At 43.7% G+C, this 27,479-nt stretch overlaps 1 protein-coding gene across 1 annotated transcript in view; it reads left to right on the forward strand.

Annotated features, from left to right (window-relative positions):
* The window catches only part of BACH2 (BTB domain and CNC homolog 2), a 373,812-nt gene that overhangs the window by 273,413 nt on the left and 72,920 nt on the right, over positions 1-27,479 (forward strand). The window contains exon 4 of the mRNA XM_065911689.1: positions 12,888-13,142. Within this exon, the coding sequence (XP_065767761.1) occupies positions 12,900-13,142 (243 nt within the window). The 5' untranslated portion in view covers positions 12,888-12,899. The remainder of the gene's footprint in view (positions 1-12,887; positions 13,143-27,479) is intronic.

Genomic DNA, 27,479 nt, shown 5'->3' on the forward strand with positions numbered 1-27,479 from the left:
TTCCCTCCTTAAGCCTCCCTCCAGGCCCCCACATCCCAACCCTCTAGGTCATCACCGGGCACCAAACTCAGCTCCCAGGGTTTTCCGCTAGCTGTGTATTTCACATGGGGTGTATACAGTGGGCTTCCCTGGGGGCTCCGAAGGTGAACAATCTGTCTGCGATGCCGGAGACCGGGCTTGATCCCTGGGTGGGGAGGATCCCCTGGAGAAGGGAATGGCACCCCCTCCACTGTCCCTGCCTGGAGAATGTATCAGTGCTACTGTCTCAGTCTGCCCCACTCTCTACTTGCCTTTCCCCTGGGGTCCACAGGTCCATTCTCTATGTCTGGGTCTCTGTTCCTGCTCTGAACATAGGTTCATCAGTACCACTTTTCTAGAGTCCATGTATGTGTGTTATTGTACGATGTTTGTTTTTCTCCTTCTGACTGACTTGACTCTGTATGACAGAATAATTGTGTATCTTGAACAGTCTAGCTTGGAATCCCTTTCCCCCATTGACTTCAAAGCACGTAATTCTTTCATCTGCTTTTTGAAATGACAGTGTATGTCCTGTGTGATTACTAAATCCAAATCATAGCCTCCCCCTGGTCCCCGAAAAGCCTGACCTCACTGTTGTGTCACCTGACGTCACTGGGTGGGGATTCCTATAGGCGGAGCTGATGGACACCCCGCTTGATTCCAGAGCTACAGTTTCTGGAACCTGTCCTGCACACGGCAGCCCTCTTTGAGGGGAGCGGGGTGAGAGGAGAGCAAGGTGTCGAACCCCGGTTCAGTCCCCGGGGGAATGCATCCCACTGATATGAACAAATTGGCCCTTGATTCATCCTTCCTAGGGTGGACTTGTTTTTAAGGAGAAAAAGTTCAGATTGTTCTGGGGAAAGTCTTCCTTCCTTATTCATCTTTCCCAAAAGTTTTGTGGTGGTATTTCTCCATTCCAACCAGCTATGTTATTTTGAGCATCTCTAACTTCCAAAAAAAATAAAAGATCCCCCCCCAAAAAAAGATTTTTCAAGACTGTACTTAGAAAAGCTCACATTTCAAGTTTTTCTTAAACTTTCTATACTTTCACAGAACCATTGAAATTAAAACTAGAAATATCTTGCAGGTCACCTAGTCCATTTCCTCATTTTATAGATAAGGAAGTGGAAGTGCATTGAAGTGATTGGGTTTTCACAGAAAGAAGATGAAACATGAGATCTCTGAAAAGAGGCTTGTTCAGAAACAAGCCTGTTCTCAGATGTCTCACCACCTCCTGAAGGGCCTTATCCCTGTATTCTGCCCATTTTTGCAGATTCTTATTTAAAATGTCCAGCTAGATTTGATTGCCTTTAAGGTCCCTTCAGACCTTAAATTGTAGGTTGTAAGATGTGTGTATGTATTTTTCTTTAAAACACAAGGTCCACCCCAGGACCTTTGTAGTTAAGTCACTGAACTTAACTACAGGGAACTTGAGCTGTAAACTCTTTCCTAAAATCTTCCGTTTAGAGCGAGAGGGCTCAGTGGTGAAGAGTCTTCTTGCAGTGCAAGAGATGCTGGTTCGATCCCTGGGTCAGGAAGATCCCCTGGAGTAGAAAATGGCAACCCATTCCAGAATTCCATGGCAGGCTCCATTCCGTGGTGTTGCAAACAGTCGGACACAACTGAGTGTCTGAGTACATAATCATAGGATTTTTTTTACTGACAAAATACAATGTAGAAACAGAAAAGTGCATAAGCAAATGTGTAATTCAATAAAAAAGCAAACAAATATCTGCCTATCACTGATGTCAAGAAATAGAACTCTGTGGCAGCATCCCTGAGACCTCCCCAGCACCACTTTCCAAGAAGTCTCTTCTTTCTGTGTCTTTTTCTTGTTTCTGTTTTTATTTCTTGGCCCTGTTGCATTGCATGTGGGATCTTAGTTCCCACACCAGAGATTGAACCTGCACCCCCTGAATTGGGAGCATGGAGCCTTAACCACTGGACCACCAGGCAAGTCCTGAGGCCTCTTTTCAGTTTCACCACCTAAGTGTGTATCCATGGATGCTGAAGTGTTATCTGTTTTTGGACCTGATGTCCATGGAATCCAAGCATGTTGTTATTTTGTGCCTTGCTTCTGTAGCTCAATACTCAGTGTTAGGTTTGTGAGATTTGTCCATGTTGCATATGACTCTAATTTGCTCTGTATTCTTCCATTAAAACAATATATGCATATACTTCAGTGTGTTTATTCATTCGCGTTGTTTCCAGTTAGAAGCTGAACAACAGTGCTGTGACCACTCTTGTCCAGAGTTCTGCTACAGACATGCAGAAGCATCACTTGTGTGTCGTCTCAGAATGGAATTACTGAGTGACAACCTTCAACTTCGTCCAGTTCAGTTCAGTTCAGTTCAGTCGCTCAGTCATGTCCAACTCTGCAACCCCATGATCGCAGCACGCCAGGCCTCCCTGTCCATCACCAACTCCCGGAGTTTACTCAAACTCATGCCCATCGAGTCGGTGATGCCATCCAGCCATCTCATCCTCTGTCGTCCCCTTCTCCTCCTGCCCCCAATCCCTCCCAGCATCAAGGTCTTTTCCAATGAGTCAACTCTTCCCATGAGGTGGCCAAAGGATTGGAGTTTCAGCTTCAGCATCAGTCCTTCCAGTGAACACCCAGGACTGATCTCCTTTAGGATGGACTGGTTGGATCTGCTTGCAGTCCAAGGGACTCTCAAGAGTCTTCTTAAATACCACAGTCATTATATGATGCCAAAGTGTTTCCCAAAGAATCTGAACTGGTGGTCAGTGTGTGAGTCCCTGTGGCTTTACATCTTCACAAACACTTTATTTATCTAATTTTCCAATTCTTTCCAGTATTGTTGATATGTACTAAATCTTTAATTCTTTACTGCCTTTAGATTATTACATACCATCTGCTACCAACATTCTAGTATTTCTTCTAGCTCAGTCTCTGTATCATACTGTGCCTCTACAAATAGTTTACTTTTTTTTTCCTGTGAAACCATAGAATGAATGTACTTTTGTTTTTGTTTGTGTTGCAAACTCACAAACACCACTCAGCATGCGAGATCTTAGTTCCCGGGCCAGGGATGGGACCCACACTCCCTGCAGTGAAAGCGCAGTCTTAACCACTGGACTGCCAAGGAAGACTTTGAGTTTACTTTTGAAAATGGAAATGCAGTCATTGTCACTGATATTATGTTACCCGATAGTTTGAAAGTTTCGATTCTTTTTTGTTTGGCTCTGTTTATAAGAAGTAAAACAACAACATCAACAGCTAAAATTACCCCTCCAATCGGGGCCTGTTATGATGGTTCCTAATTTTTCTCAACTGCACAGTCAAAACCATTGTCACAAACCATATCGGTAAATTGAACTTCCTCCCGAAAGGTCAAGGAAAATGGAAGTTTATGTTGAAGTAGGAGAACCATTCAGAGCTATTAAGGATTTGATGATACAATTGTAAGTGCTTCCTCCTAATAACGGCCTTAAATTTCAGTTCCCAGTACACAGACAGATGGAGTGTTTTGAGTAAATAAAGAACATGGAATGTTTTAGTGCTCCATGTCAGGCCCTCAATTTAGCTATCTAAAGGCATTAGAAACATTAGGTGACAGGCACTGCAGTTTTCCATTAGAAAATGCCAAAATTGGATTGCTTTCCACTTTAAGTAAGAAGTTTGAGTCCTGATGTGATTGAAAAGTGTTTCCAATCCCAAAGTAATAACTTCGTAATTTTAATGGCACAGTGCACTCTAAAACTTCTATAGACTTGATAACTTTCTTTTATACAAACTAACCCTTACAGTTCTGTAGTAAGTGACTTTTAAAAAATGCTTCATAAGAGCAGAAATTTACTCAGCAAATACTAAATAATTTACTGTTTGATTCACAGAAGTGTTTGCTTAATGCACTGTTTCTAGGAGAAGTGTGGTTGGAATTTCAAGTGAAATGGTTTGTAATTTGGTCTTTTTCATTACCTGCAAGGCGTATTCATGTCTCCTCTTATGAAACGTAAACATGACACATTATCTGAAAAACGTAACATTCTACTTTTTTGTGAATTGCAACTTGTCAGGTTTCCCTTTGTAGTTCTTTTTCTTTCCTTGGCTTTTCAATGTAGACTTTTACCTTCAGAGCTAAGTGTGAGACATTTTAATTTCTGAATATGACCCAATAGTGAATGAAGAGTGAGCGAGGGAGTTAAGAAGTGCGTCTGTATTCATTAACACTTCATCTTTGAATGATAAAGAGTTGTGGTCTGTGTAGCTTTTTGAGAGGATGAGCATACTCTGATAAAATGATACTAATTATCTTTTACTGCCAAACCATACGATAAGATGATTGGGTTATATGTGTGTGTGCTTGTGCAGCTGGGGGAATTTTTGGCCTACAAAAAGAAGAATGAGATCCAGCCAAAACCCAAATCAGAACCTTTGGAAAGCTTCCTTACAATCTGATTTCAGCTAATGTCTGCACACTTTAACACATTGTCTAATGCTTAGCGTAAAGACTGGCTGTCAGATTCCTATATGCTATTCTGGGCTGTTACTCAGTACAAAGTACTTCATTCTTAGATCCCATGAGGCCTGCTACAGATTTCAGGATTTGCTGCATTAGGGGGGAAAATGTGTTTCTATATTGGTATGGCAGGTAAAAAAAGAAAATAAAACATAATGCATTGATAGGAGAACCAGATTTCTGGTTGGCATTGGTCAGTCCAAAACAGGAAAATGAGAATTCCTAGAAGAGCACCGATGATAACTGGGGCATGGGGAGGGCTGACTGATTTCTAAAAGAAGAAGAACAGCAGTGTGTTCCATTATGCTTGAAGAGGGGCCAGCAGGGAGGGGTATGATAAGCTCTGGTAGGAATGTAAAAACCAAGAGGCGCAGAGTGGGCTTGGCATGGCGTTGGAAGGGTTATCCAGGAATAATGCAATAAAAGTCAAGAAAATCCTCAGACAGATTAGAGTCTAGCAACAGCTTCATGGGAATGATAGCTATTTTTTCCTTTTTGTTATATTCACTAGTATTTTTTTTTTTTTAGATTCCACATACAAGTGATATCAATACAGTATTTGTCTTTCTCTGTCTGACTTATTTCACTTAGCGCAATATCCTTCAAGCCCATCTGCTGCTGCTGCTGCTAAGTCGCTCAGTCGTGTCCGACTCTATGCGACCCCATAGACGGCAGCCCACCAGGCTCCGCCGTCCCTGGGATTCTCCAGGCAAGAACACTGGAGTGGGTGCCATTTCCTTCTCCAATGCAGGAAAGTGAAAAGTGAAAGGGAAGTTGCTCAGTCGTGTCCGACTCTTAGCGACCCCATGGACTGCATCCCACCAGGCTCCTCCGTCCATGGGATTTTCCAGGCAAGAGGACTGGATCAGGCCCATCTATGTTACTGCAAATGGAAAATTTTCATTCTTGTTACATCTGAGTAGTATTCCATTGTGTGTCTGCATGTGTGTGTGTATATATATTCTGACCTGTAGAATTCCAGGGACTGTGTGGTCCATGGGGTCACAAAGAGTCAGAAACGGCTGAGTGCCTTTCACTTCACTTCATACACACATACATATATGCTTTCTTTATCTTCTCTTTTCATCTGTTGATCGACCCTTAGCTTGCTTCCATGTCTTGGCTGTTTTAAGTGCTGCTATGGACATTGGAGTGCATGTATCTTTTCACATTAGAGTTTCCTCCAGGTACATGCCCAGGAGTAGGACTGCTGGGCCATATGGTAGTTCTGTTTTTAGTTTTTCAGGGAACTTCCATACTGTTTTCCATAGTAGCTGCACCAATTTACATTCTCACCAATAGCGTAGAAGGGTTGCCTTTTCTCCACACACTGTCCAGCATTTATTACTTGTAGACTCTTGTGTCTGTGTGCGTGTGTTTGCTTTTTTAATTTATTTTTAATTGGAGAATAATTGCTTTACAATGTTGTGTTGGTTTCTGATACATCAACACGAATCAACCATAGGTATACATATTATTTGTAGATTTTTTTGTTGATGGACTTTCTGACTGTTGTGAGGTGATACCTCGTTGTAGTTTTGATTCAAATTTCTCTAATAATTAGTGATGTTGAACATCTTTTCATGTGATTGTTGGCCATTAGTATGTCTTCTTTGGAGAAATGTGTATTTAGACCTGCTGATTTTTTTATTGGATTGTTTGCTTGTTGTTGTTGTTTGATATTGAGTTCTGTGAATTTTTTATATGTTTTGGATATTAACCCCTTGTCAGTCACATCATTTGCAAATATTTCCTCCTATTGCGTAGGTTGTGTTTTCATTTTGTTTTGTTTTTTTTACGGTTTCCTTTGCTATGCAAAAACATTTAAGTCTAGTTAGATCCCATTTGTTTATTTTTGTTTTTATTTCCTTTGCTTTACGAGACAGATCCAAAAACTATTGCTATAATTTATATCAAAGAGTGTTCTGCTTGTGTATTCTTCTAGGATTTTTATGTTCTTACATTTATGTCCTAATCCATTTTGAGTTTATTTTTATATATGATGTGACATTAATTTTATAAAGAGTAACATTTTAATAGCATTCTTTCTTGTTTCCCCAGCACCACTTACTGAATGAAGCGATTGTCTTTTCTCTATTGTATATTCTTGCCTCCTTTATCATAGATTAATTGGCCATAAATGTGTGAGTTTGTTTCTGAGCTCTCTATTCTGTTCCATTGATCTATGTGTCTGTTTTTGTGCCAATATCATACTGTTTTGATTACTTTAGCTTTTACTGTAGTCTGAAGCTAGGGAGCATGATGCCTCCAGCTGTGTTCTTCTTTCTCAGGATTGTTTCAGTAATTAATAGTCTTTAGTGTTTCCATAAAAATTTTTAAATTATACTTTAGATCTGTGAAAAATCCCCTTGGTATTTTATAGGAATTGCATTAACTCTGTAGATTGCCTTGGGTAGTATGATCATTTTAACAGTTTTAATTATTATATCTTTCTAGCTGTTGTATCATCTTCAGTTTCTTCCATCTGTATCTTTTTAAAAATACTTGGTTTATTTATCTACTTTGCTGTACTGAATCTTTAGTTGAGGCATGCGAACTCTTAGCTGCAACATGTGATGTAGTTCCCTGATCAGGAATCTAACCCAGGCCCCCTGCTTTGGGAGCATGGACCACCAGAGAAATCCTCCGTCAGTATCTTACAGTTTTCCCATTACAGGCCTTTTACCTCCTTGGGTAGGTTTCTTCCTAGATATTTTATTATTTTTGATGCAATAGTAAATGAGATTGTTTCCTTAATTTCTTGTTCTGATTTTTCACTGTTAGTGCACAGAAATGCAGCCGGTTTCTGTGTATTAATTTTGTATCCTGTGGTTTTACTGTCTTGACTGATGAGTTCTGGTAGTTTTCTGCTGGCATCTTTAGGGTTTTCCATGTATAGTATGTCAGCTGCAGAAAGAGGCCATCTTACTTGTGAGCTGGAAGCTGAGGACCCACCTGCTGCCGTGACTCCATCGCTGCCGATGCCTGCTCTGCCTACTGGCGGGCCCTGGCCCAGTCCTGCTGCACAGCAGTCAGCCCCACTCAGACCTCACACCTCCACACTGGCTTCCTGGGCGGCATGTTGGTTTAGTTCACATTCCCTTGCTCGGCCATGGTCCCTAGAACAAACCTCTGGGCTAAGATACATAGGGCTAGAGGAGCTGGTGGCATCAGCTCCACACATTATGCTAAAATGTCCCTCTAGGTTTGAATTCTCCATTTCCTAACGGTAACTTCTCTTCCAGGATCTTGTTCCCTCCATTTCGTCCAGGATTCCATGGTCTAGCCTATCAGGTCTTCCTCACCTGAAACCTGTGTGAGCAGAGGTTGGGTTTCTGGCTCTTCCTCTCCCAGAAGGCTTTTTTGTTTGTGTTTTATGTGTTATTTGTGTGAAAAGCATTATAAATCTATTACAGTGCAGTACCCTATAACCGACTGTGTTAGCTGTGTACCTTGGTTAACTTTGTTGAACTTAAGAACAAATTGGACTTACGAACATGCTCTTGAAACGGAACTCATTTGTATGTAGGGGACTCACTGTTAATGTATTTCCAAATAATATATGCATCAAGGTAGAAACCAAAATGAAAATTAGGAAGTATTTTGAACTGAGTGAAAATAAAAGCTCAACATTTCAAAATCTGTGGGGTGCTGCTAAAGTATCTCGAGTGAAATGTATAGCATTTAAGTTTTCATTAGAAAAGATGAAAAAGATCTCAGATCAGTGAATTCAACTTCCACCTTAGGAGACTGGTAAAGAAGAGCAAATTAAACCCAAAGTAAGCCCAAGAAAGGATAAAATAATGAGAGCAGAATTCAGTATAATAAAAAATATAAAGTAATCAATGTAAGCAAAAGCTTATTCTTTGAGAATATCAATAAAATTGATAAACGTTGAGCCAAAGTGATCAGAAAAAAAAACATGACACAAATTTCTAGTATCTATATTTCAAATCCTGAAAGATGATGCTGTGAAAGTGCTGCACCCAATATGCCAGCAAATTTGGAAAACTCAGCAGTGGCCACAGGACCGGAAAAGGGTCAGTTTTCATTCCAGTCCCAAAGAAAGGCAATGCCAAAGAATGCTCAAACTACCACGCTATTGCACTCATCTCACACGCTAGTAAAGTAATGCTCAAAATTCGCCAAGCCAGGCTTCAGCAATACATGAACCGTGAACTTCCAGATGTTCAAACTGGTTTTAGAAAAGGCAGAGGAACCAGAGATCAAATTGCCAACATTCGCTGGATCATTAAAAAAGCAAGAGAGTTCCAGAAAAACATCTATTTCTGCTTTATTGACTATGCCAAAGCCTTTGACTGTGTGGATCACAATAAACTTGTGGAAAATTTTGAAAGAGATGGGAATACCAAACAACCTGACCTGCCTCTTGAGAAACCTGTATGCAGGTCAGGAAGCAACAGTTAGAACTGGACATGAAACAACAGACTGGTTCCAAATTGGAAAGGAGTATGTCAAGGCTGTATATTGTCACCCTGCTTATTTAACTTATATGCAAAGTACATCATGAGAAATGCTGGGCTAGAAGAAGCATAAGCTGGAATCAAGATTGCCAGGAGAAATATCAATAACCTCGGATTTGCAGATGACACCACCCTTATGGCAGAAAGTGAAGAGGAACTAAAAAGCCTCTTCGTGAAAGTGAAAGAGGAGAGTGAAAAAGTTGACTTAAAGCTCAACATTCAGAAAACTAAGATCATGGCATCTGGTCCCATCACTGCATGAGAAATAGATGAGGAAACAGTGGAAACAGCGTCAGACTTTATTTCAGTGCAGATGGTGATTGCAGCCAGGAAATTAAAAGATGCTTACTCCTTGGAAGGAAAGTTATGACCAACCTAGACAGCATATTAAAAAGCAGAGACATTACTTTGCCAACAAAGGTCCATCTGGTCAAGGCTATGGTTTTTCCAGTGGTCATGTGTGGATGTGAGAGTTGGACTGTGAAGAAAGCTGAGCACCGAGAAATTGATGCTTTTGAACTGTGGTGTTAGAGAAGACTCTTGAGAGTCCCTTGGACTGCAAGGAGATCCAACCAGCCCATCCTAAAGGGGATCAGTCCTGGGTGTTCATTGGAAGGACTGATGCTGAAGCTGAAACTCCAATACTTTGGCCACCTCATGCGAAGAGCTGACTCATTTGAAAAGACCCTGATGCTGGGAGGGATTGAGGGCAGGAGGAGAAGGGGATGACAGAGGATGAGATGGCTGGATGGCATCACCGACTCAATGGACATGAGTTTGAGTAAACTCTGGGAGTTGGTGATGGACACGGAGGCCTGGCGTGCTGGGATTCATGGGGTCGCAAAGAGTCGGACACGACTAAGCGACTGACCTGAACTGAACTGAGAGGGTGAGAGGTGCCATTGGTACAGATTTTACTGGTATTAGAGGAAAGTAAGGAAATATTATGTGTAACTTTATGCCAATAAATTTGACAATAGTTTTTGAATTGAATTTATAATTAAAACTCCAGGCCCTAAAAAGTCTATGGGAACTGATAAGCAAGTTAGACAAAGCTGCAGGATACAATATAAATATGCAAAAGTAATTTATATATCTATATACTCACAATGAAAAATCAGAATTGCAAGTTAAAAACAAAGCCATTTCTAATTGCATTAAAAATGTTAATATCCAGTTGTAAATCTGACAAAAGATGTGACCTTGGTTTGTGCAAAGGGCTTTTAGATATGACACCAAAAGCATGATCCGTTAAAGAAAATTGCTCCCTGGACTTCATCAATGAAGACTTTCTGCTTTTTGAATGACACTGCTAGGAAAAAAAACGAGAAGCTACAGACTTGGAGAAAACATTTGCAGGTCACATATCTGATAGATATAAGATATCTGATAGATATAAGAGCTTTTACAAAGAACGTTCAAAACTCAGTAGTAAGGAAACAACCCAGTATAAAATGGGCAAAGAATCTCTCCAGAGAAAATGTATGAAAGTGAGCGTGTTAGTCGCTTGGTCGTACCTGCCTCTGTGCGACCCCGTGGACTATACGCCTCCCAGGCTCCTCTGTCCATGGGATTCTCCAGGCACGAATACTGGAGTGGGTCACCATTTCCCTCTCCAGAGGATCTACTGACTCAGGGATCAAACTCAGGTCTCCTGCACGGCAGGCAGTACCATCTGAGCCACCAGGGAAGCCCCAACACATCACTGAATGTGGGACATGAACCTACGACCCTGAGATTCAGGGTCTCAGGCTCTACCGAGAAAATGGATAGATGACAAATAAGCACACGAAGGATTCTCAATATCTTCAGTCACTGGAGAAAACCAAAGTGAAATCACTGAGAGATGCCACAGTGCACCTATTATAACAACAAAACTCAGAGAGGCTGGCCATACCTCATGGTGGCAAGGATGGGAAAGAAGTGAGCTCTCATCCATTGCCATTCAAAGTGTAAAATGGCGCAGCCACTTTAGAAACAGGGGCTGTTTCTTTATAAGTTGGACTTAACACGTACCAAATGATCCATCAGTTCTATCTCTGGGTGTTTACATGAGAGAAAGGAAGGCTTACATTCATATAGAGATTTATACACTCATCCAGAGGAGCTTTATCTGTAACAACCCAAAGCGGAAATACCCAAGTATCCACCAGTAGGTGAAGGGATGAGTGCAGGGGAGAGATTGTTAAGGGATGTAAAGAGACTTGGTGGTGAAGAATATGTTCAGTGTACTGATTGTGATTATGGTTTCAAAATCCATAGATTTTGGTATTTGCGGGCAGTCCTGGAGTCAATTCCAGTGGATACCAAGCGACTACTGTATTCGGAGAACTCGTTCTTGGACTTCCCAGGTGACAATAGTGGTAAAGAACCCACCTGCCAACGCAGGAGATGCAGGAGACACGGGTTCCATCCCTGGGTCGGGAAGATCCCCTGGAGGAGGAAATGGCAGCCCACTCCAGTATTCTTGCCTGAAGAATCCCATGGACAGAGGAGCCTGGCGGGCTACAGTCCATGGGGTCACAAAGAGCTGGACACAACTGAAGTGACTTAGTATTGTTTCACAGTTGTGAAAATCTGCCAAAATATGTCAAGATTGCATGCTCTAGGCTGTGCAATTTTATGGTGTGTTAAAACTCTTTAAAAAATAAATAAGAAGGCCTTCTCTGGAAGTCTTGTAGTTAAGACTGCACTCTTCCACGGCAGGGGACATGAGTTCAAGCCCTGGTCAAAGGAACTAAAATCCCAAATGCCAGGCGACACTGCCAAGAAATTATTTAAATTTTTTTTAATGAAATAAGAATAAAGCCAAAAAGAAAGTAAGACTCACTATTGAAATTCATACTAGTGTAAACATTACTGGAAAATTGTTGCATGCTAAGTCACTTCAGTCATGTCTGACTCTTGTGACCCCATGGACTGTAGTTTGCCAGGCTCCTCTGTCCATGGAATTTTCCAGGCAGGAATGCTGGAGTGAGTTGCCATTTCCAACTCTAGGGGATCTTCCTGACCCAGGGATCAAAGCTCCATCTCTTATGTCTCCTGCATTGTCTGGTGGGTTCTTTACCACTAGCGCAACTATTAGGTAAATTAAATAGATTTTTTAAATTCATCAGTGGACACTTTTTAAAGCAAAGAACCCCTTGTAAAAGTAATCTTCACCGTTGAATATATCTTTCTCTTGACTCCTAATGTGATATACTGTATTTCCTTGAAGAGAGTGTACATCCAGTCTGCTGGAGCGATGATAGCACACTTGCACTTCTTTTCAAGAGCCTTTCATGACAGTAGTAGGGCTATGGTAACTGCTTTGTCTGACGTGGTGGAGGGCAATTGCGATAGATAAGTGGCTACATCCACTCCATCATACACAGTCCGTTTCGTTCCCATTTTAAATTACGTATTGTGATTAGATGTTTAACCGCTTGGCATCTTGGCCAAATTTCAGCCCAGAAACTTAAACACGTGCTTCATCAAGGCAGCATTGCCAATACTTCTGAATGATTCATTTCCTCTTAACACACAGTTCAGTTAATACTTGCACTGGGACTCAGTATGTGTGAAAGTTCCCTTTCAGTCCACTAACAAAATCAAAACTACCAAGTCTTAAAGTGGGTATGTGTTTTGAGTGGTTGGGGTGTTCCATTAAAAGACCTGGCTTTGTTTCCATGGGGTTTTAAACGACGCAGTAAGGGGAGAGGAGAAAAGTCAGCCATAGAACACACCTTTCCAGATGTTGTATGAGTCCACGGTGCTGACTGAGCAGAAGATGCTAACGGCGGGTCTGCGCCTTCCAGCCTGGCTCGGTCAGGGCGGGGGCTCACAGGAGGGCAGCATCCTTCCTCACCGTCTCCCTGACTCGGGGAGCCGCGCTGACCCGGGCTGGCTTGCTCTCTTTCAGGGTGTGAACGGCATGTCTGTGGATGAGAAGCCTGGCTCCCCCATGTACGTGTATGAGTCCACAGTCCACTGCGCCAACATCCTCTTGGGCCTCAATGACCAGCGCAAAAAGGACATTCTCTGTGACGTGACCCTGATCGTGGAGAGGAAGGAGTTCCGGGCCCACCGAGCAGTGCTGGCCGCATGCAGTGAATACTTCTGGCAGGCGCTGGTCGGACAGACGAAGAATGATCTGGTGGTCAGCTTGCCCGAGGAGGTACCGTACCTTGGTTTGTTCGCGTGGCTGCCGATAGAGGCCTGTTGACTGGGAGGTGGACCCGGGAGGTGGGCGCAGCGTCAAATCCCCGCTCGCGGGTTGATGATCAAGTTACCCACATGTTAGGTTTGTGGCTGAGCCGGTTTCTATTTGATGCATTTCAAGTCTCGGAAGCATGAATCTGAACCTCACCTGTGGCTCGCAGCCTCTTGTAGTTTCTAATTCACTTACTCTTGGGTTTTGAGTCGTTGGACTGAAGTTTAGTACAATCCTAGATGTGGGATCTGAATCACTGGGACTGTTGCTATGATTTTTCTCTTTCAAATGGTTGAAGGAACACTTGACTTCCCTTGAGAGTTAAAGAATGAAAGTATTCACAGCCCCTTCCTTGCCCAGGGGGCAAAGTAGAAGCAAGCTGTTGTTTTCACAGTTAATATAGTAAGATTCTAAGAAATGTAAACTTTGCTTTTCTCACCATTGTTGAAAATACCCTACTCAGGTTTCTTAATTACTTTGGGGGGGTCCAGTCACTTCTGTACCTTGGGAACACTGTCCAGAGATGATACTCAGTTGACTAATTTGAGCTGCCAGCGCTCAATAGATGGGCTTGATGCTGACAGACTGTTAAATTGGTCACCCCTTGGAACTGCCTATGCGGTTTCTCTTCTTCCATCATCCTGACTCCTCTTCATTTTTGTGGGATAAGGGTACCAGCGAGCAGCCTTAGGCTTTGTGTTCAGGCCAGAATCCTTTCCTGGGCACCACCACCGCGAGGGCCACCGACAGTTGTGCAGGCCATGCACTGCACAACTCACATCCATAGTCGTACGAAGAGAGCCCCAGAGGTGTGCCGTGACCCTCAGGGCAGCTCTTCACAGCACTCCTAGGGGAAGCCAAGGACCCGGTCACCCGGAGGGAACGGTGGCTGCAACTGGCTTTAAGTCCCAGAGGTCCTAAATCCAGTGCCTCCAGAGGCCTGGACATCATATAAGTGAATAAAGCAGGTTGTATATAAAAAGTGGGCTTCCCTAGTGGCTCAGACGGTAAAGAATCTGCCCGCAATGCAGGAGACCTGGGTTTGATCCCTGGGTTGGGAAGATCCCCTCTTGAAGGGAACAGCTACCCACTCCAGTATTCTGGCCTGGAGAATTCCATGGACTGTGTAGTCCATGGGGTCACAAAGAGTCGGACATGCCTACTGTATAAGAAGCAGGCAATGGTGAGGCAAGCATCTGCTCTGCAGAAAGACATTCAGGTTCAACCTAAGAAATAAACGTTCACACTACTATATACAAAATATAAAATAGATAAAGCAGCAAGGAAGCTGGGGAGCTTTATTGATACTAGTCAAAATAGACTTTAAGACAACATTATTTGCACAGGGAGGTAGATTCAATATCTTATAATAACCTATAATGGAAAAGAATCTGATAAAGAATATAGATACATATATATTCCTATATATAAGTTTGAATCACTTTGCTATACACCTGAAACAATTTAAATCAACTCCTCTTCAATTTTTAAAAGTCCCTCTATACCCCCCTCCAAAAAAAACCAAAATAGGCAGGGAGTCAGAGGGGTCACCAGATCCAGTCCCCTGTTAGACAGTGTCTGCAAAGCAGGAGCGTGGCCAGCTGGCAAAGTGAGGGTGATGCAGCAGTTTCACATGAATATTCCTTGTTATGTGCCCGTGTGAAAGGCTCCATTGCTCCTCACACCACTGGCACGAGGATAACTAAGAAGGTCCCAATACAAGACGCCAATCAGCTGAAGGTCATGTAATCGGGGCTGGGGTAGGGAGGGACGTTTATGTGCCAAGTGACATGGGAAGGCCGAGGAGAGGCAGCTGCCTGGTGACCACTGATCCCGAGCTGGACTGTCCTGGTCTGTGTTAATGGGCAGCTATTTAATCCATCATGAGGTTAAAAGTCTCCATTTAAACTAGTAGGACTTCATCAAATGTAAGACTCTTTCTTCGTGTCTCGAGGGGCGGGTGTCAAGAATGCCTGTTGAATTTACTTTCGCTCTAGAATCCTCTGAAAATATCTGACAAGAATCCCACTTATCCAGAACGGTTTTGGGGAGGGAGTGGAGTTTACAGTTAATTTGCTATCTGTATCTGTTTGAGAACCACCTAATTTATGTTTTTTACTGCTTTTAAAAAGTTAGATTATCTTGAAATGTATTTACAAATGAAAACCGTATTTACATAATTTAGTCTGTCTTCCATGACTGCTGACCACATCTTAAAACTCCCTGGACCCTGTACCTTATAAGCTCTGGCCTCCCCCCACCCCAGTAAGCTCTGTAATCCTCGTCTAGTCCTTAACCTCTCTGAGCCGCATTTCTTACCTGTAAAAACCCCTAAAATTCTGAAGTCCTTAAATTATGTATCATAATACAATGCCAAGGCAGTAACACCTAACCTACAGGTTTCTCTTTAGATCGAATCCCTGATGATCACTTACTTCCTTGGCACTGGGCTCTCTGAAGTCAGAGGCACACTGCAGAGATCTCACACAAAAATCTGCCGTTGGAACTTTTCGGTTGCTTGTGTTGCAGTTAAGTGAGAATCTGCTAAATGCTGATTTTCTTCTTTCTAGTCGTGTGAAATGATTTCTGCCCCTGTGTCATCTGCATTTCCAAATCATTAAAACGTTCTGGTTATTTATGTGCCTGAAACCTTCAGATATAACTAGACGTTTTTTTTCCCTTCCTATGATATGTGAATTCATATTGTCAGTAACCCAGCCCTAAGCATCTGGCTGATGGGCATGCAGCAAACCCCCATGGTGTTTTCCTTTGTGGGTCTGTAATTTTTTCTGAGACCACCCCCTTCCGAAGCCTGTTCCTCTGCTCAGAGCCCCCTCCTGCGGCCCCAAACACCGGGCGTTGTTTTCTGTCCTTGTTGGGTGCTCACTGCAGGGTCCTTGCAGGCTGAAAGATCATTGTCCTACTTAGCTCAGTGAATGACTTCATAGAGTTTGAATTAAGTGGTGAATAAACAAACATCACGAACACTACCTTGAAAAGTAGCTGCCTGGAACTCACTGGCATTTGGTTCCTATGATGTAAGAAAAGGCATCTCATTAGCTCCTTGGAAGTCCTCATCGTCATCCATCATGGTCAGATCACCTTTGGCCCTTGTCCCAGCCTTGTTCTCACTTGTCTCACTTCTGTGCTCTCGGCCGGCCAGCCTCCGAGCTTCTCAGGGACCAGCACGGCCAAATCCGAAAGCTCCACCTTTGGCTGGGAAATCTCCAGATACGAACTGCTACCCCCCACTGCCCTGCTTGGTCGGCTGAGGCCCGACCCGGCTCCGGCCCGCACCTGCCGTCCCCTTGGCGATTCTGACCCCCGGCCCCCGACGGGCAGCGCCAATTCCTGCAGAGCTGAGCCCACCACAGTGCCAGGGAGTCTCTCAACTGAAGGGGCCTCTTGGAAGTTAGAGTCAAGAAGTCGTCTCCCTCCCCCTCCACCGCCAAAATGGGATGACAGATAGTCCTTAGGGCTTGTGTGACTTGAGTGCTGGCTCCTCATTGAAAAGCACATCCAGGATTGTGTGTTAGCAAAGACTAGGGGATAAGGCGTTGTCTTTAGGGCTTTCATTCAGCGATGAAACAGATCATCTGATGCGTAATAGTGAGCATGTTTCGAGTTAAGAGGTGAAGAGAGAGTGGTTGATGTGCCGAGCATGGCAAAGCTATTTTTGCTCTGTCGGCAAGGATGTGGAGAAGGGGACACCTTTGTGCACTGTGGTGGGGATGTCGATTCATAGAGCCGTTGTGGAAAATAGTATGGAGGTGCCTCAAAAAATTAAAAGTAGTAGAAGTGCCATGCAGTCCAGCAAGCCCACTCCTAGTCTACGTCCAAAGGAAGTGAAACCACTCTCTCAAAGGGCTGTGTGCACTCCCGTGTTCATTGCAGCATAATTCACAATAGCCAAAATCTGCAAACAGCCTGAGTGTCTGTCCAGAGATGAATGGATAAAGAAGCTGAGGTCTGTATGTACATACACACATGCATACACACAAGAGAATGTTATTTAGCCTTTGGGAGGAAAAAAAGAAAATCCTGATGTTTGTGGCAACATGGATAAACATGGTGGACATTATGCTAAGTGAAATAAGCCAGACCGAGAAAGACAAACATTGCGTATTCTCACTTCTTTGTGGCATCTAAGGAAAAAAGTCAAACTCATAGTAACAGAATGGAACGGTGGTTACCAGAAGCTGAGGGGTAGGGCCAAAGGAGAGATATTGATCAAAGGGTACACACTTTCGGTTATAAGATGAATAAGTTCTAGAGACCTAATGTACAGCATGGTGGCTGTAGCTAATAATAGCATATAACATACTTGAAATTCACCAAGAGCGTAGCGCTCAAGAGTTCCCACCACATACCCAAAAGTAAACTGTGGGAGGTGACAGATAATGTTCATTTGTTTTCAGTGGTGATCATTTAACAGTGTAGACATATATCAAAACATCGCATTGTCTACCTTAAATATATCCAGTTCTCATTTGCCATCAATAAACAAACAAACAAGGAGACAGGTTATTGCCGAGGCTCTGGTACCTTTCTCTGGGCTTGTTTCCCGGCTCCTCTCACGCTCCAGAGAAGGGGAAGCTTCCCCCAGGGAATGGCAGTAGGGTAGGCGTACGTTCATGTGGCCCCTTCAGGCGGACCTTAGGTTCTCCTAAGTGTCAGAGTATTTCAGACTTCTGCTCACTCACTGTCTTTATCTTTTGTTTTTCCCATATCTTTCAGTTTCTCTCTCCCTCCCAGTGTTTTGTGACAGATCTTGTTTTGATAGTGCTCAACAAAAGGGAAGACTGACCCAAAAGGATTATGAAAAAAAAAAATGGCATTTGTTATGAAGTCTCCACCCAGGGTGCAGTAAAGAATGTCCCTGTGTCACGCTGCTGGGCCCAGAGGCCAGCAGGGAAATGATGGAATCTTCTTGTCTGAAAGTTCTTAGAGGCGATGAAAGCCGTTCATGTTCCGGAGTGGCTTGGGCCCCGTTTTTTAAAGAAGCAGTAAGACAGGCATGGTTGTCTTTGGACAGTGCTCTCAGGATGTCACACTGCAGAAAGCGCTCGGTGCTGCATGAGCAGACGATGCCCACAGCGTTCCGAGCCCGAGCGTGATTCTTGCGGGGGTGGGGGTGCGTCCCTGGAATGTGGCCTGACCAAGAAACGCAAAGCACTCCCCACCCCGAAGCACAGAGCCAGCCCTTTGGCGTCCCCTCATTTATCGCCGAGACAAACCTCTGAAGTCGAGTAGGCCAACTTTAGGAGCAGAGGAGCACCAACCACGAGGGGCCGGGAAAACCACAGTCGGGACGTTGGCTCTAACTGCACATGGGGTCTTGCGCAGGCCAGTCAACCTCCTTGAGCTTCTGTTTCCTCATTCATTCATTCATTCATCCTGTAAATGTTTATCAAAGGCTGTGCCGGGAGACAGCGTTTTAGATGCTGGGTGAAACTAGGGACCACAGCAGAGCTGACATTCCGGTAGGGGAGAGGAAATAAATGCAGCATGGACTTTGTTAGATGCCGCTGGGGAAAATAAAACAGGGAAGGGGGTTAAGGATCATCAGGGTTCAGATACTGCCATTCTAAATAGGGTGGTCAGGAGAGGCCTGATTGGAGGATGACTTTTTAAAAATGTATTTGTTTATTTTATACTTGGCTGCATCGGGTCCTAGTTGCAGTACGTGGGAGCACATGGGATCTTAGCTGCAATGCGAACACTCCTCTCTTAGTAGCGGCGCCCTGGGCTTAGGCACTCGGAGGCATGTGGGACCTTCGTCCTCTGCCTGGAAATCGAACCTGTGTCTACTGCCTTGGAAGGTGGATTCTTAACCACTGGACCACCAGGGAAGTGGTGGGGATGATTTTTGTATAAAGGCCTGAAGAAGGTGAGGGAGACAGCCGCGCTGAGCTGTGGAGGGAGAGTGATGCAGGGGGAGGCGATAGCAAGGAAGAGGCCCTGGGGCGAGCACCGCCTGGCCTGTTTGACGCACAAAAGTAGCGTGAACACGGGGTCCGTGCGAGGTGGCACAGCAGAGACGAATCGGGGACAAGCAGGGCACATCGCCTCTCCTTGGAATGAGCTGGGAGGCCAGTGGAGGGTTTCACAGGAAAAGGTGACTTTGACTGCTGGGTGAGGATAAATTGAAAGAGGACAAGGGCAGAGCAGGGAAAGCCTTGAAGATGCTGAGGCAGCAAAACCGGGCCTGACATGAAAGCCCAGATAGCTGCGGAGTGGTGATCAGTGTTAGATTCTGATAGTGTTTTGTTTTTTTTTTAATTTGCAAACATCTGTTTGTTTGGCTGCGCGGCTTGAGGGATCTTAGTTCTCTGATCAGGGATCAAACCTCGGTCCCATGCAGTAGAAGCATGGGGTCCTAACCACTGGACCACCAGGGAAGTCCCTCTGATAATATTTTGAAGGTAGAGCGTATGGGATTATCCTGTAGATTAAATACAACGTGAAAGAGAGTTAAGGATGACTCCAAGGTTTGGGTAGACTGTTGGGAGAATGAAGTTGCTGTTACCTGGGATTGGTGAAAGCCTGAAGGAAATAGGTTTCAGATGGTACTGGTGGGGCAGGATTAGGAGTTCTGTTTTGTACATAGTAAGTCTGAGATGCCTATTAACATCTAGGTGGAGTTGTCTGCTACATAGTAAGGATATACAGGTGTCCGATTCTTTGAGACCTCATGGGCTGTAGCCAGGCTCCTCTGTCCATGGGATTCTCCAGGCACGAATACTGGAGTGGGTTGCCATTTGCTTCTTCAGGGGATCTTCCCTACCCAAGGATGGAACCCGGATCTCTTGCATTGCAGGCAGATTCTTTACCATCTGAGCCGCCAGCGAAGCCCTTTCAGAGTTGTCTGCTACACAGTGAGGATACACATGACTGAGATTCATGGGAGAAATCTAGCCCGGAGTTAGAATTTTAATACCAGAGTATTGGGGATATTGAAAGTCCCAAGATCACATACAAATGCCAAATGAATAAGTATAGATAGAAAAAAAAGAGAGGGTGGTCTTGGGATTGATTCTTGAGTCTTTCCAGAACTAAGAGGTCAGAGAGAAAAAGAGGAGGCGATAGAGTAAACCAAGAAAGAGCAGCTATTGAAGTAGAAAGCAAAGCAAAAGAACAAGTGTAGTGTGTCAGAAGCCAGGTAATAAAAGTATTTCAGGGTGGAGAGAGTGACCAGCTATGTCAGATGAAGTTGATAGTGAGCTAAAGTGAGGGCTGAAAATTGGCCATCCAGTAATTTGGAAGCCATTCATGATTTCGTTGAGATTTGGGAAAGCCATAGGGCAAATCCAGTTGGGTTCTGCTCTAGAGAGAGGAGAGAAGTGTTTGAAGAAGCTCATAGAGGCTACATTTCTTTTTAGCCTTTGTTTTAAAGCGAGTAGAGAGGTGAGCCAGAAACTGGAGGGAAATAGAGTCACGGGAGAGTTTCTTTGGGCTTTTGTTTTCAGGAGGGAGAAATTCCAGCACACTTGCCCCCGAAGATGAAGATTATCAATACTCACTCATACCCAATTTTCCTCTCTTTCCTGCACACACAGGAAGACCACAGTCACAGTCAGGAGTGCAGGGTAACCAGATCCAGCCAGTAAGAGGTGAGAGGAAGTCACACGTCACTTCTAGCCTGAGGCAGTTAAGAGTAAGCCTGAGCTCTTCCTGTCCTTCTGTATCCGTTGAACTGGTGTCAGAGGACTCCTGGGTGGTGGAACCGCAACCCAGATTCTTGGGTCACTGTTGGAGGAGAGCCATCTGACTCAAATCAGACTGAACACGAATGAGGGATTAACTTTTCTGTTAAGGCATTAAGACTTGGTGTGTGTTTGTTTGCACAGCAGAGCTCATCCTGACTCATACTTGGGTGGATAGGCAAGTTCCAAAAGAGAGAAAAAACTTGCTGATATGGGAAACATAAGACTAGTCCCTAAAAGAATTGCTCTTGAGGACTTGAAAGAGGGTAGGATCTCCTGAACAAATGGGAATACTCAACTTAGCAAGGTTCATCCTTCAGAATTGATGGAGTTGAACTAGATGATCCCTGGATACCTAGCCTAGGCGACAAGTTGATGGTCTTTGAATTTTTCGAGGTTCCTACTGGAGGGAGAGGAAAAAAAAAATCCTGCAGGTCAGGAAGAGAGGCAAGATGTTTGGATTGAGAGGTAGGGAAAGACCAGGGAGATGGAAGGCAGATTGGTCTGGAAAGGAGAGAATCATTCGGCTTCAGAAGAGATGTGAGCTCACTTCTCTTCTCTTTGAAAATTCTCCCTGACCTTTTGGAGGTGGTCTTACCAGAGTTCACAGATGACAGCTCAAGAGCTGTAGAACCCCTTGGGCTATTTGGTAACCTAGAACACAGACAGCTTGTAGAAAATGTAGATCACTATTCTACAACCATTTCAGAAGTATCTTGAAAAAAATTATTTTCATTTAATGACCTCAATGTCCATGTGTGTATGTAGGGAGTAACAATACTGGGCAGCAATTTGCCTTTCAAGTCTGCTCTTCAGATTAATGAAATGTGATAAGTTAAACTTCTTGGAAGGATGGTGCTATATAGACAGTAGGTGTTATTATTCCCCTAGAAGGAAAGCACAACCTTCTCTGATGAAATGACTCTTACCTCAGAGTCCTCATTAAAAGCTGTGCTGCAATTTTCCAAGTTGCATTAGTGAGACTTGGCAGCAGATGAAAAAAAAAAAAAGCGAATAAAAAATAAGGCAAAATATCCCAGGTAACTACTTGCTGGCAAGTAAGAAGTTTTCAAGTCCTAGAATCATGCTGATAATTTTGAACTGCCTGAAGGCAGAACATATTTATAGTTACACAGAGGTGACTTCCAGCCCTGAAATCTGGGCCTCCGTCTCAGATGGGGGTGCAATAAAAGCAAAGCCACAAAATGGGGTGCTAATGCTATTGTGATTCCATCTCTGAAGACTGCTGAGTGGCACTGCTACAGAGGTAAGGAAATCTGGGGTGAAAATAGCCACAGCGATAGCTAATTTTAAAACTGAAATAGATAAGCTATTTCCAAACCTCTTACATTTTCTAAATCCTGAGGCCAGTAAGTCCTATTTAAAGAACTTTAAGCAGAGATGTGTTCCTCTTTTGGCATAGTAGAAGGAGTTGAGTAGACAAAAAACTAAGACCTGTCTAAGAATTATTTTTAAGTGACCTGATTTCAAAGCCATTTTTAAGACTTTCTTTGACTATACCTATTTCCCCCTGTATAATGTAGGATGAAAACGGTCATCAACATTTTAAAATAGGTCCATTTAAAAAACCTTTAACAGTAAAGTTGTTTGAAATTTTGTAGAAGTAGTTTCCAGGGTATCTATTCATTTTAAAACTCTTCTCTCTATATGAATTAAACATCCGGTACATTTCTTTCTTTGCCCTGTTATGGAATCTCTTAACTATTTCAATTAAAATTAGTAATAGCTTTAAAGACAAAAGTTCAGACCTGTAAAGTTCTTCACTTGATCAGGAATCAGAAGTATTATTTTTGTCATATTTAATCATAAAACCCAGGCCTTTAACAGGATACTTAATTAAACTTTTAATTCATGATAAGAAGTTAAACAGCACTTGGGAGGGTTTTTTCAAAATTATTTCCACTTCCCATCCAGCTTACCCAAAAAAAAAAAAGAAAAGTGTGATAGACGTAATAGCTGTCAGCCAGGGGTATTGTAGGTCATGCCAGCATGACTGGCAGCAAGCCATTGTCCAATTAGCACGGCTTTATCGATGCAGCGTCATCACTCTTGAGTACAGAGTTGAGTCACTCCTGGTGTGGTGGTACTTCAGTTGAGCCAGTGCTTCCTCGAATAGGTTTCTTGTTCACTGTTATTACCTGCCCTCCTTTGCCAATAAAAGTGCAGGACCATTTAGACTGAAAGCCGAACAGAAGAGAAACATTGATTATAGATCTCATTTCTCTTTGCTTCCTGAAAACTGAGATTGCAATTAAACAGTGAAAGCATGGTGTGTTTTTTAAATGAGTTACAAGAAAATACAGTTTCCACACCAAAATACTCAAAGTTGGAATCCAAGAATCGGTTTTGATTCTGTCTTTTCTTTGGCAGCTCTACCATTTGATACAAATGGGAGGATATCAGTAAAATTACCTAATCATTTTAATGGATTCACATTCCATTCAGAAACTTGGAATGTCCCCAAACGTCTTCAGGTTTCAGCTCTGTCAGGGTGTCCGTGACATTTCTGGAGGTGTTCTATACTAGCAGACAGCTTTGGAGAGGGACCCTTCTTATGGTGAGAACACCTGGAATCTTGGTTGGACAAGCTGTAAACCAGGAAATTGATTCAGAAAATTCCTGAATAAAAGGGAACATATCCAGGCGTTGTAGTGGTGTGTGGTTTTTAGTAGAAAAGGCTGTTCTTAGAAACACAGAGAAAGTAAAATCGTTGTTGGCATTCATCAGTTAATACCTTTCGGCTTCTTTCCTTGTTTGTTTGGGTTCTTAAGCAAATCACAGGCCAGACAAAGGGGTAGATTGGTTTTGCTTTCAGGGAGCAAGTAAACAATGGCACTTTTGGTTTCCTGATATTTCAGAAGTGTTCTTTTTTTTTCATTTACTTGGTACGCATAGTAAAATCTTTCACTGTGCCATCGACTCCTCAGATATGTTGACAGTCTCTCTCGCTGACGCTGGCACCTCTTCAGAGCTCACTGGTGATGCAGTGAGCTTTCCTGTCTGAGCTGGACTTGTGTGTGCACCCTGGCAAAGGCTGTGTGTGAAAAAGTGAGCGCGTTCAGCACCCTGGGTGGGATGGAGCCAGGCCCTTGATGTGAGCACGTTTCTTGACTGATTGGCAGCGCAGAGAACTGGCAGCTGTTCCCAGGCAAGCCGAAAAGTTGGCCCGGGTTTGGGAAAAAAAGGCTGGGGTTTAGCCAACAGAAGATTCCTGAGTTTAGAAGGAAATCAAAGGAAGGATATGGAAGGTCACAATTACAGGCCTCCAACTTGTTGAAGGAAGAATGATTTCATTTTGTCTTCTGCTGCATAGAGAAGAGTATTAAGTAAATGTTATCGCTACTCATTTTGTCCTGATTCTTTATTTCTGAGTCTCCATTTTTGTTCTCTTGGTTTGTTTATGTTTTTATTTCTCCAGATGCAAAACCGAATGACAGATTATTCTTCCTGAAAGTAGTATAGGGATGATGCTCTTTGCAGAGGTGGCATCAGCAACCAGAAATAAGTAAAATAAGCAGGTCTCAGAGAGTGTGGCCACATGCACGTGTGCCAAGCCGTGTCGAATGGCACCAGTTGGGATGGAGTTACGTACCCTCTGACTTCTCATGACTTATTTCCTACTCTTAGTTTATTACTTACTAAAAGAGAAGGGTGAGGAAAACAGGAACGTCCCTAAAAGGCCAGGAAAATGTCTGCTGAGAGATAGGCTCCTCAAGGGTCTCGCTCTGTAATGATAAGCAGTCTCGTACCACATGAGACACTGTCACATTTGCTTCATTCTTCCTTCCAAGGAACACCCTAGGCTATGTGAGAATATTCTTTCTGCCAAGCAGAGCTCTTCTATCCCAGGAATTAAGTGGTACCCTACAACTAGGAAGGTGGGAAGATTAAAAATGTGGACCACCAAGATTCAGGGGTAAGAAATATGCAGGGTTCTAAGAGAAGATGTTTGAAGCACACCTTTTGTAACTCTGGGGATTTGGGTGGCAAGGGACTTAAATCCTTCAGATTTGTAAGATATTCATGGGGAGAAATGAGATGACCTTTCCAAGTTCTGTTCAGCAGTCTCTCCTTGACTCCTCTTTGAGGCTATTATGGTAGACGTCGACCAGATGTTCTTACTTGCTAGCAGAAGAAATAGTATCCTGGCTACATGTCAGGGATCTTGGCTCTCTTCAAGATTTTTATAACAGTGCAAGATGTTGGACACTGGGGTAGGGTAGAAACAAACACAGAATTACCTCCAGAGATATGTGTGTGTGTGTTTAAAGGACAAACGGGTCCTTTAAGCCTTTAAGATGGCTTAAGGACAGTACTTTATAGAAAAAGAGAATGGACTTGGGGGCCCTAACGACCATCTCCTCCAAAGAGCTTACAATATATTAATAGTTGAATAATCAAGGCAAACCGTAGAAATCAAAAGGTGTGAACAATTCAAAAGCATTTGTTGTAGATGCCACGCCACGTGCTAGCCATTGTTTTTGCTGCTGAGGTTCCGATGGGGTGCTGGGATGGGGCTTTCCTTCCATCTCCTAAAACCAACTCTCACACGGATCGATCAGACTTCCTCAGGGAATGAGAAGAGAGAGATCCTTCAGGAAAGGATGCTGATGTGACAAAGGTCCCAAAAGAAGCAGTAACAGGGCCTTGAGGAGTCATCTCTGAAGAGCACAAAGGGTAGGTTTGGGGAAATAATTCAAAATAGGGTCAGATGCCATGGGGCCTTCCTATGAAAGAATAAAGTTTAGACAAAAGAATTTAGTCTTGATTGAGTAGCCAATAGTTGTGAGCCAAAAAGTGAGCCCAAATGGAACATGACAAAAAGGAATTTAAGGAATAGCTGTCCAGCGGTGGAAGGTTGGGTGGATGGGTTCCTAGACTACTCCAGACAGAGGGCTCGGTCAGAAGGCTCCGCTGGTCCCAACATGAACTGACAGTGGTTTGTGCCTGGTGATGAGCTAGGAGATCCCGAAACCCGAGCGTGGGACTCATCAGTGGAGAGAGAGGCTGTCCCGCCTTCGTGTGTATCTGTGGCACTTTATATATTCACAAGGCACCAAGGCACCAAGCTGATGACAGGGATACAAGGAACACAGGCCCATGGGGCGGGGCTGAGGCAACTGGGAATTGCCGACCCCTCTGAGAAAAGAGATGACTTCCCTGGTGGCTTAGCGGTAAAGAATCTGCCTGCCACGCAGGAGACTCAAGTTCAATCCCTGGGTCGGGAAGATCCCCCGGAGAAGGAAATGGCAGCCCACTCCAGTATTCTTACCTGGAGAATCCCATGGACGGAGGAGACTGGAGGGCTACAGTTCACGGGGTCGAAAAGAGTCGGACATGACTGAGCAACTAGACAGCAACAGCTGCTGAGAAAAGAGAAGAGGAAAAAGGGGCCAGGGCTGAGACTGAACCCCTGCCCCGAAACTCTCATTGCTGGTTCCTCCACTAAGAACAATCTTCTCTGGATGGCTGGTTTTAAGTTTATCTTCGTTTATTTGCGAAATAGTTAAGCCTCAACAGTTTATCGGACTGGGGGTGCCTATAGAGGAGCTCCCTAAATGACCTTCCAGGGAGTATGCCTCCCAGGTGATATTGGGAGCATCACTCCTTACATAGCACAGGTGGAGGCAAGGACCTACAAGAAGATACATACGAATGAGTTCTGTTTGAGAGTGTGTTCATAGGTCCAGCTAGCTGTTTGTAAGTCCAACAAAGTTAGCCTAGGTACCCAGGTAACACAGTCGGCTATATAGTACTGTACTGGAATAGGTTTATAATGCTTTTCACACAAATAGCATGTACATAAGAAGCAAACACAAAAAATAAAATGTTTCTAATCTTACAGTGCAGGATCTTGGGAAGTACATGAGTCCAGTACATCAGCTGGCATACAGGGACTGGCATCACATGAACAGGCAAGAAGAGTTACCGATGGGAGGAGAGAGAAGGTGGGGGATGGTGGAGCTGAAGGATCGTCAGCAATAGGAGACGGAAGCCGAGCTGCGGTGTCACTCCCGCCTGACGTTGATGGCACAGATTCTGGTTCCTTGCTGGAACCAGATGTAGGTTCACAACTTTGAAAGTTCACAACTTAAAGTTTCGAATGTAGGGGACTTGCTGTACTGAATTTCTGGAGGACAGAGCCTCTAGAAATACCTCAAGGGCGCTTGTAATCCAGTGCCACGTATTTTAAAGTGTTAGGAACAAATTCAGAAAAGGTGTTCACTTACCGTTAAAGCCATTATGATGACTGTTTGGTGGACACTTGTACAGTAGCTAAGCAACACAGTAAGACACACGGTAACAACACGCACACTCTCCACACGCAAACCCAGGCAGGAATCAGCCTGAGCATCGCTCCGGGTGAGTCACCTTGGCGTTAGATGTCTTCTGATGACATCCATGAAATACACACCCTTCCCGACGATGTGTTCCGTGTGCAACTTGACCTCATAAAACCTTTAGATATAATTTCCAGTCAGAGGAAAACCAATGATTAGAGAAACAAGCATAACAACAGCCTGAGGGAGCAATGGGGCAAATCTGGAAGGTGGGACATTCTGCAGGACAAATG

Source organism: Muntiacus reevesi, chromosome 19, assembly GCF_963930625.1.
Source record: "Muntiacus reevesi chromosome 19, mMunRee1.1, whole genome shotgun sequence".
NCBI lineage: Eukaryota > Metazoa > Chordata > Mammalia > Artiodactyla > Cervidae > Muntiacus > Muntiacus reevesi.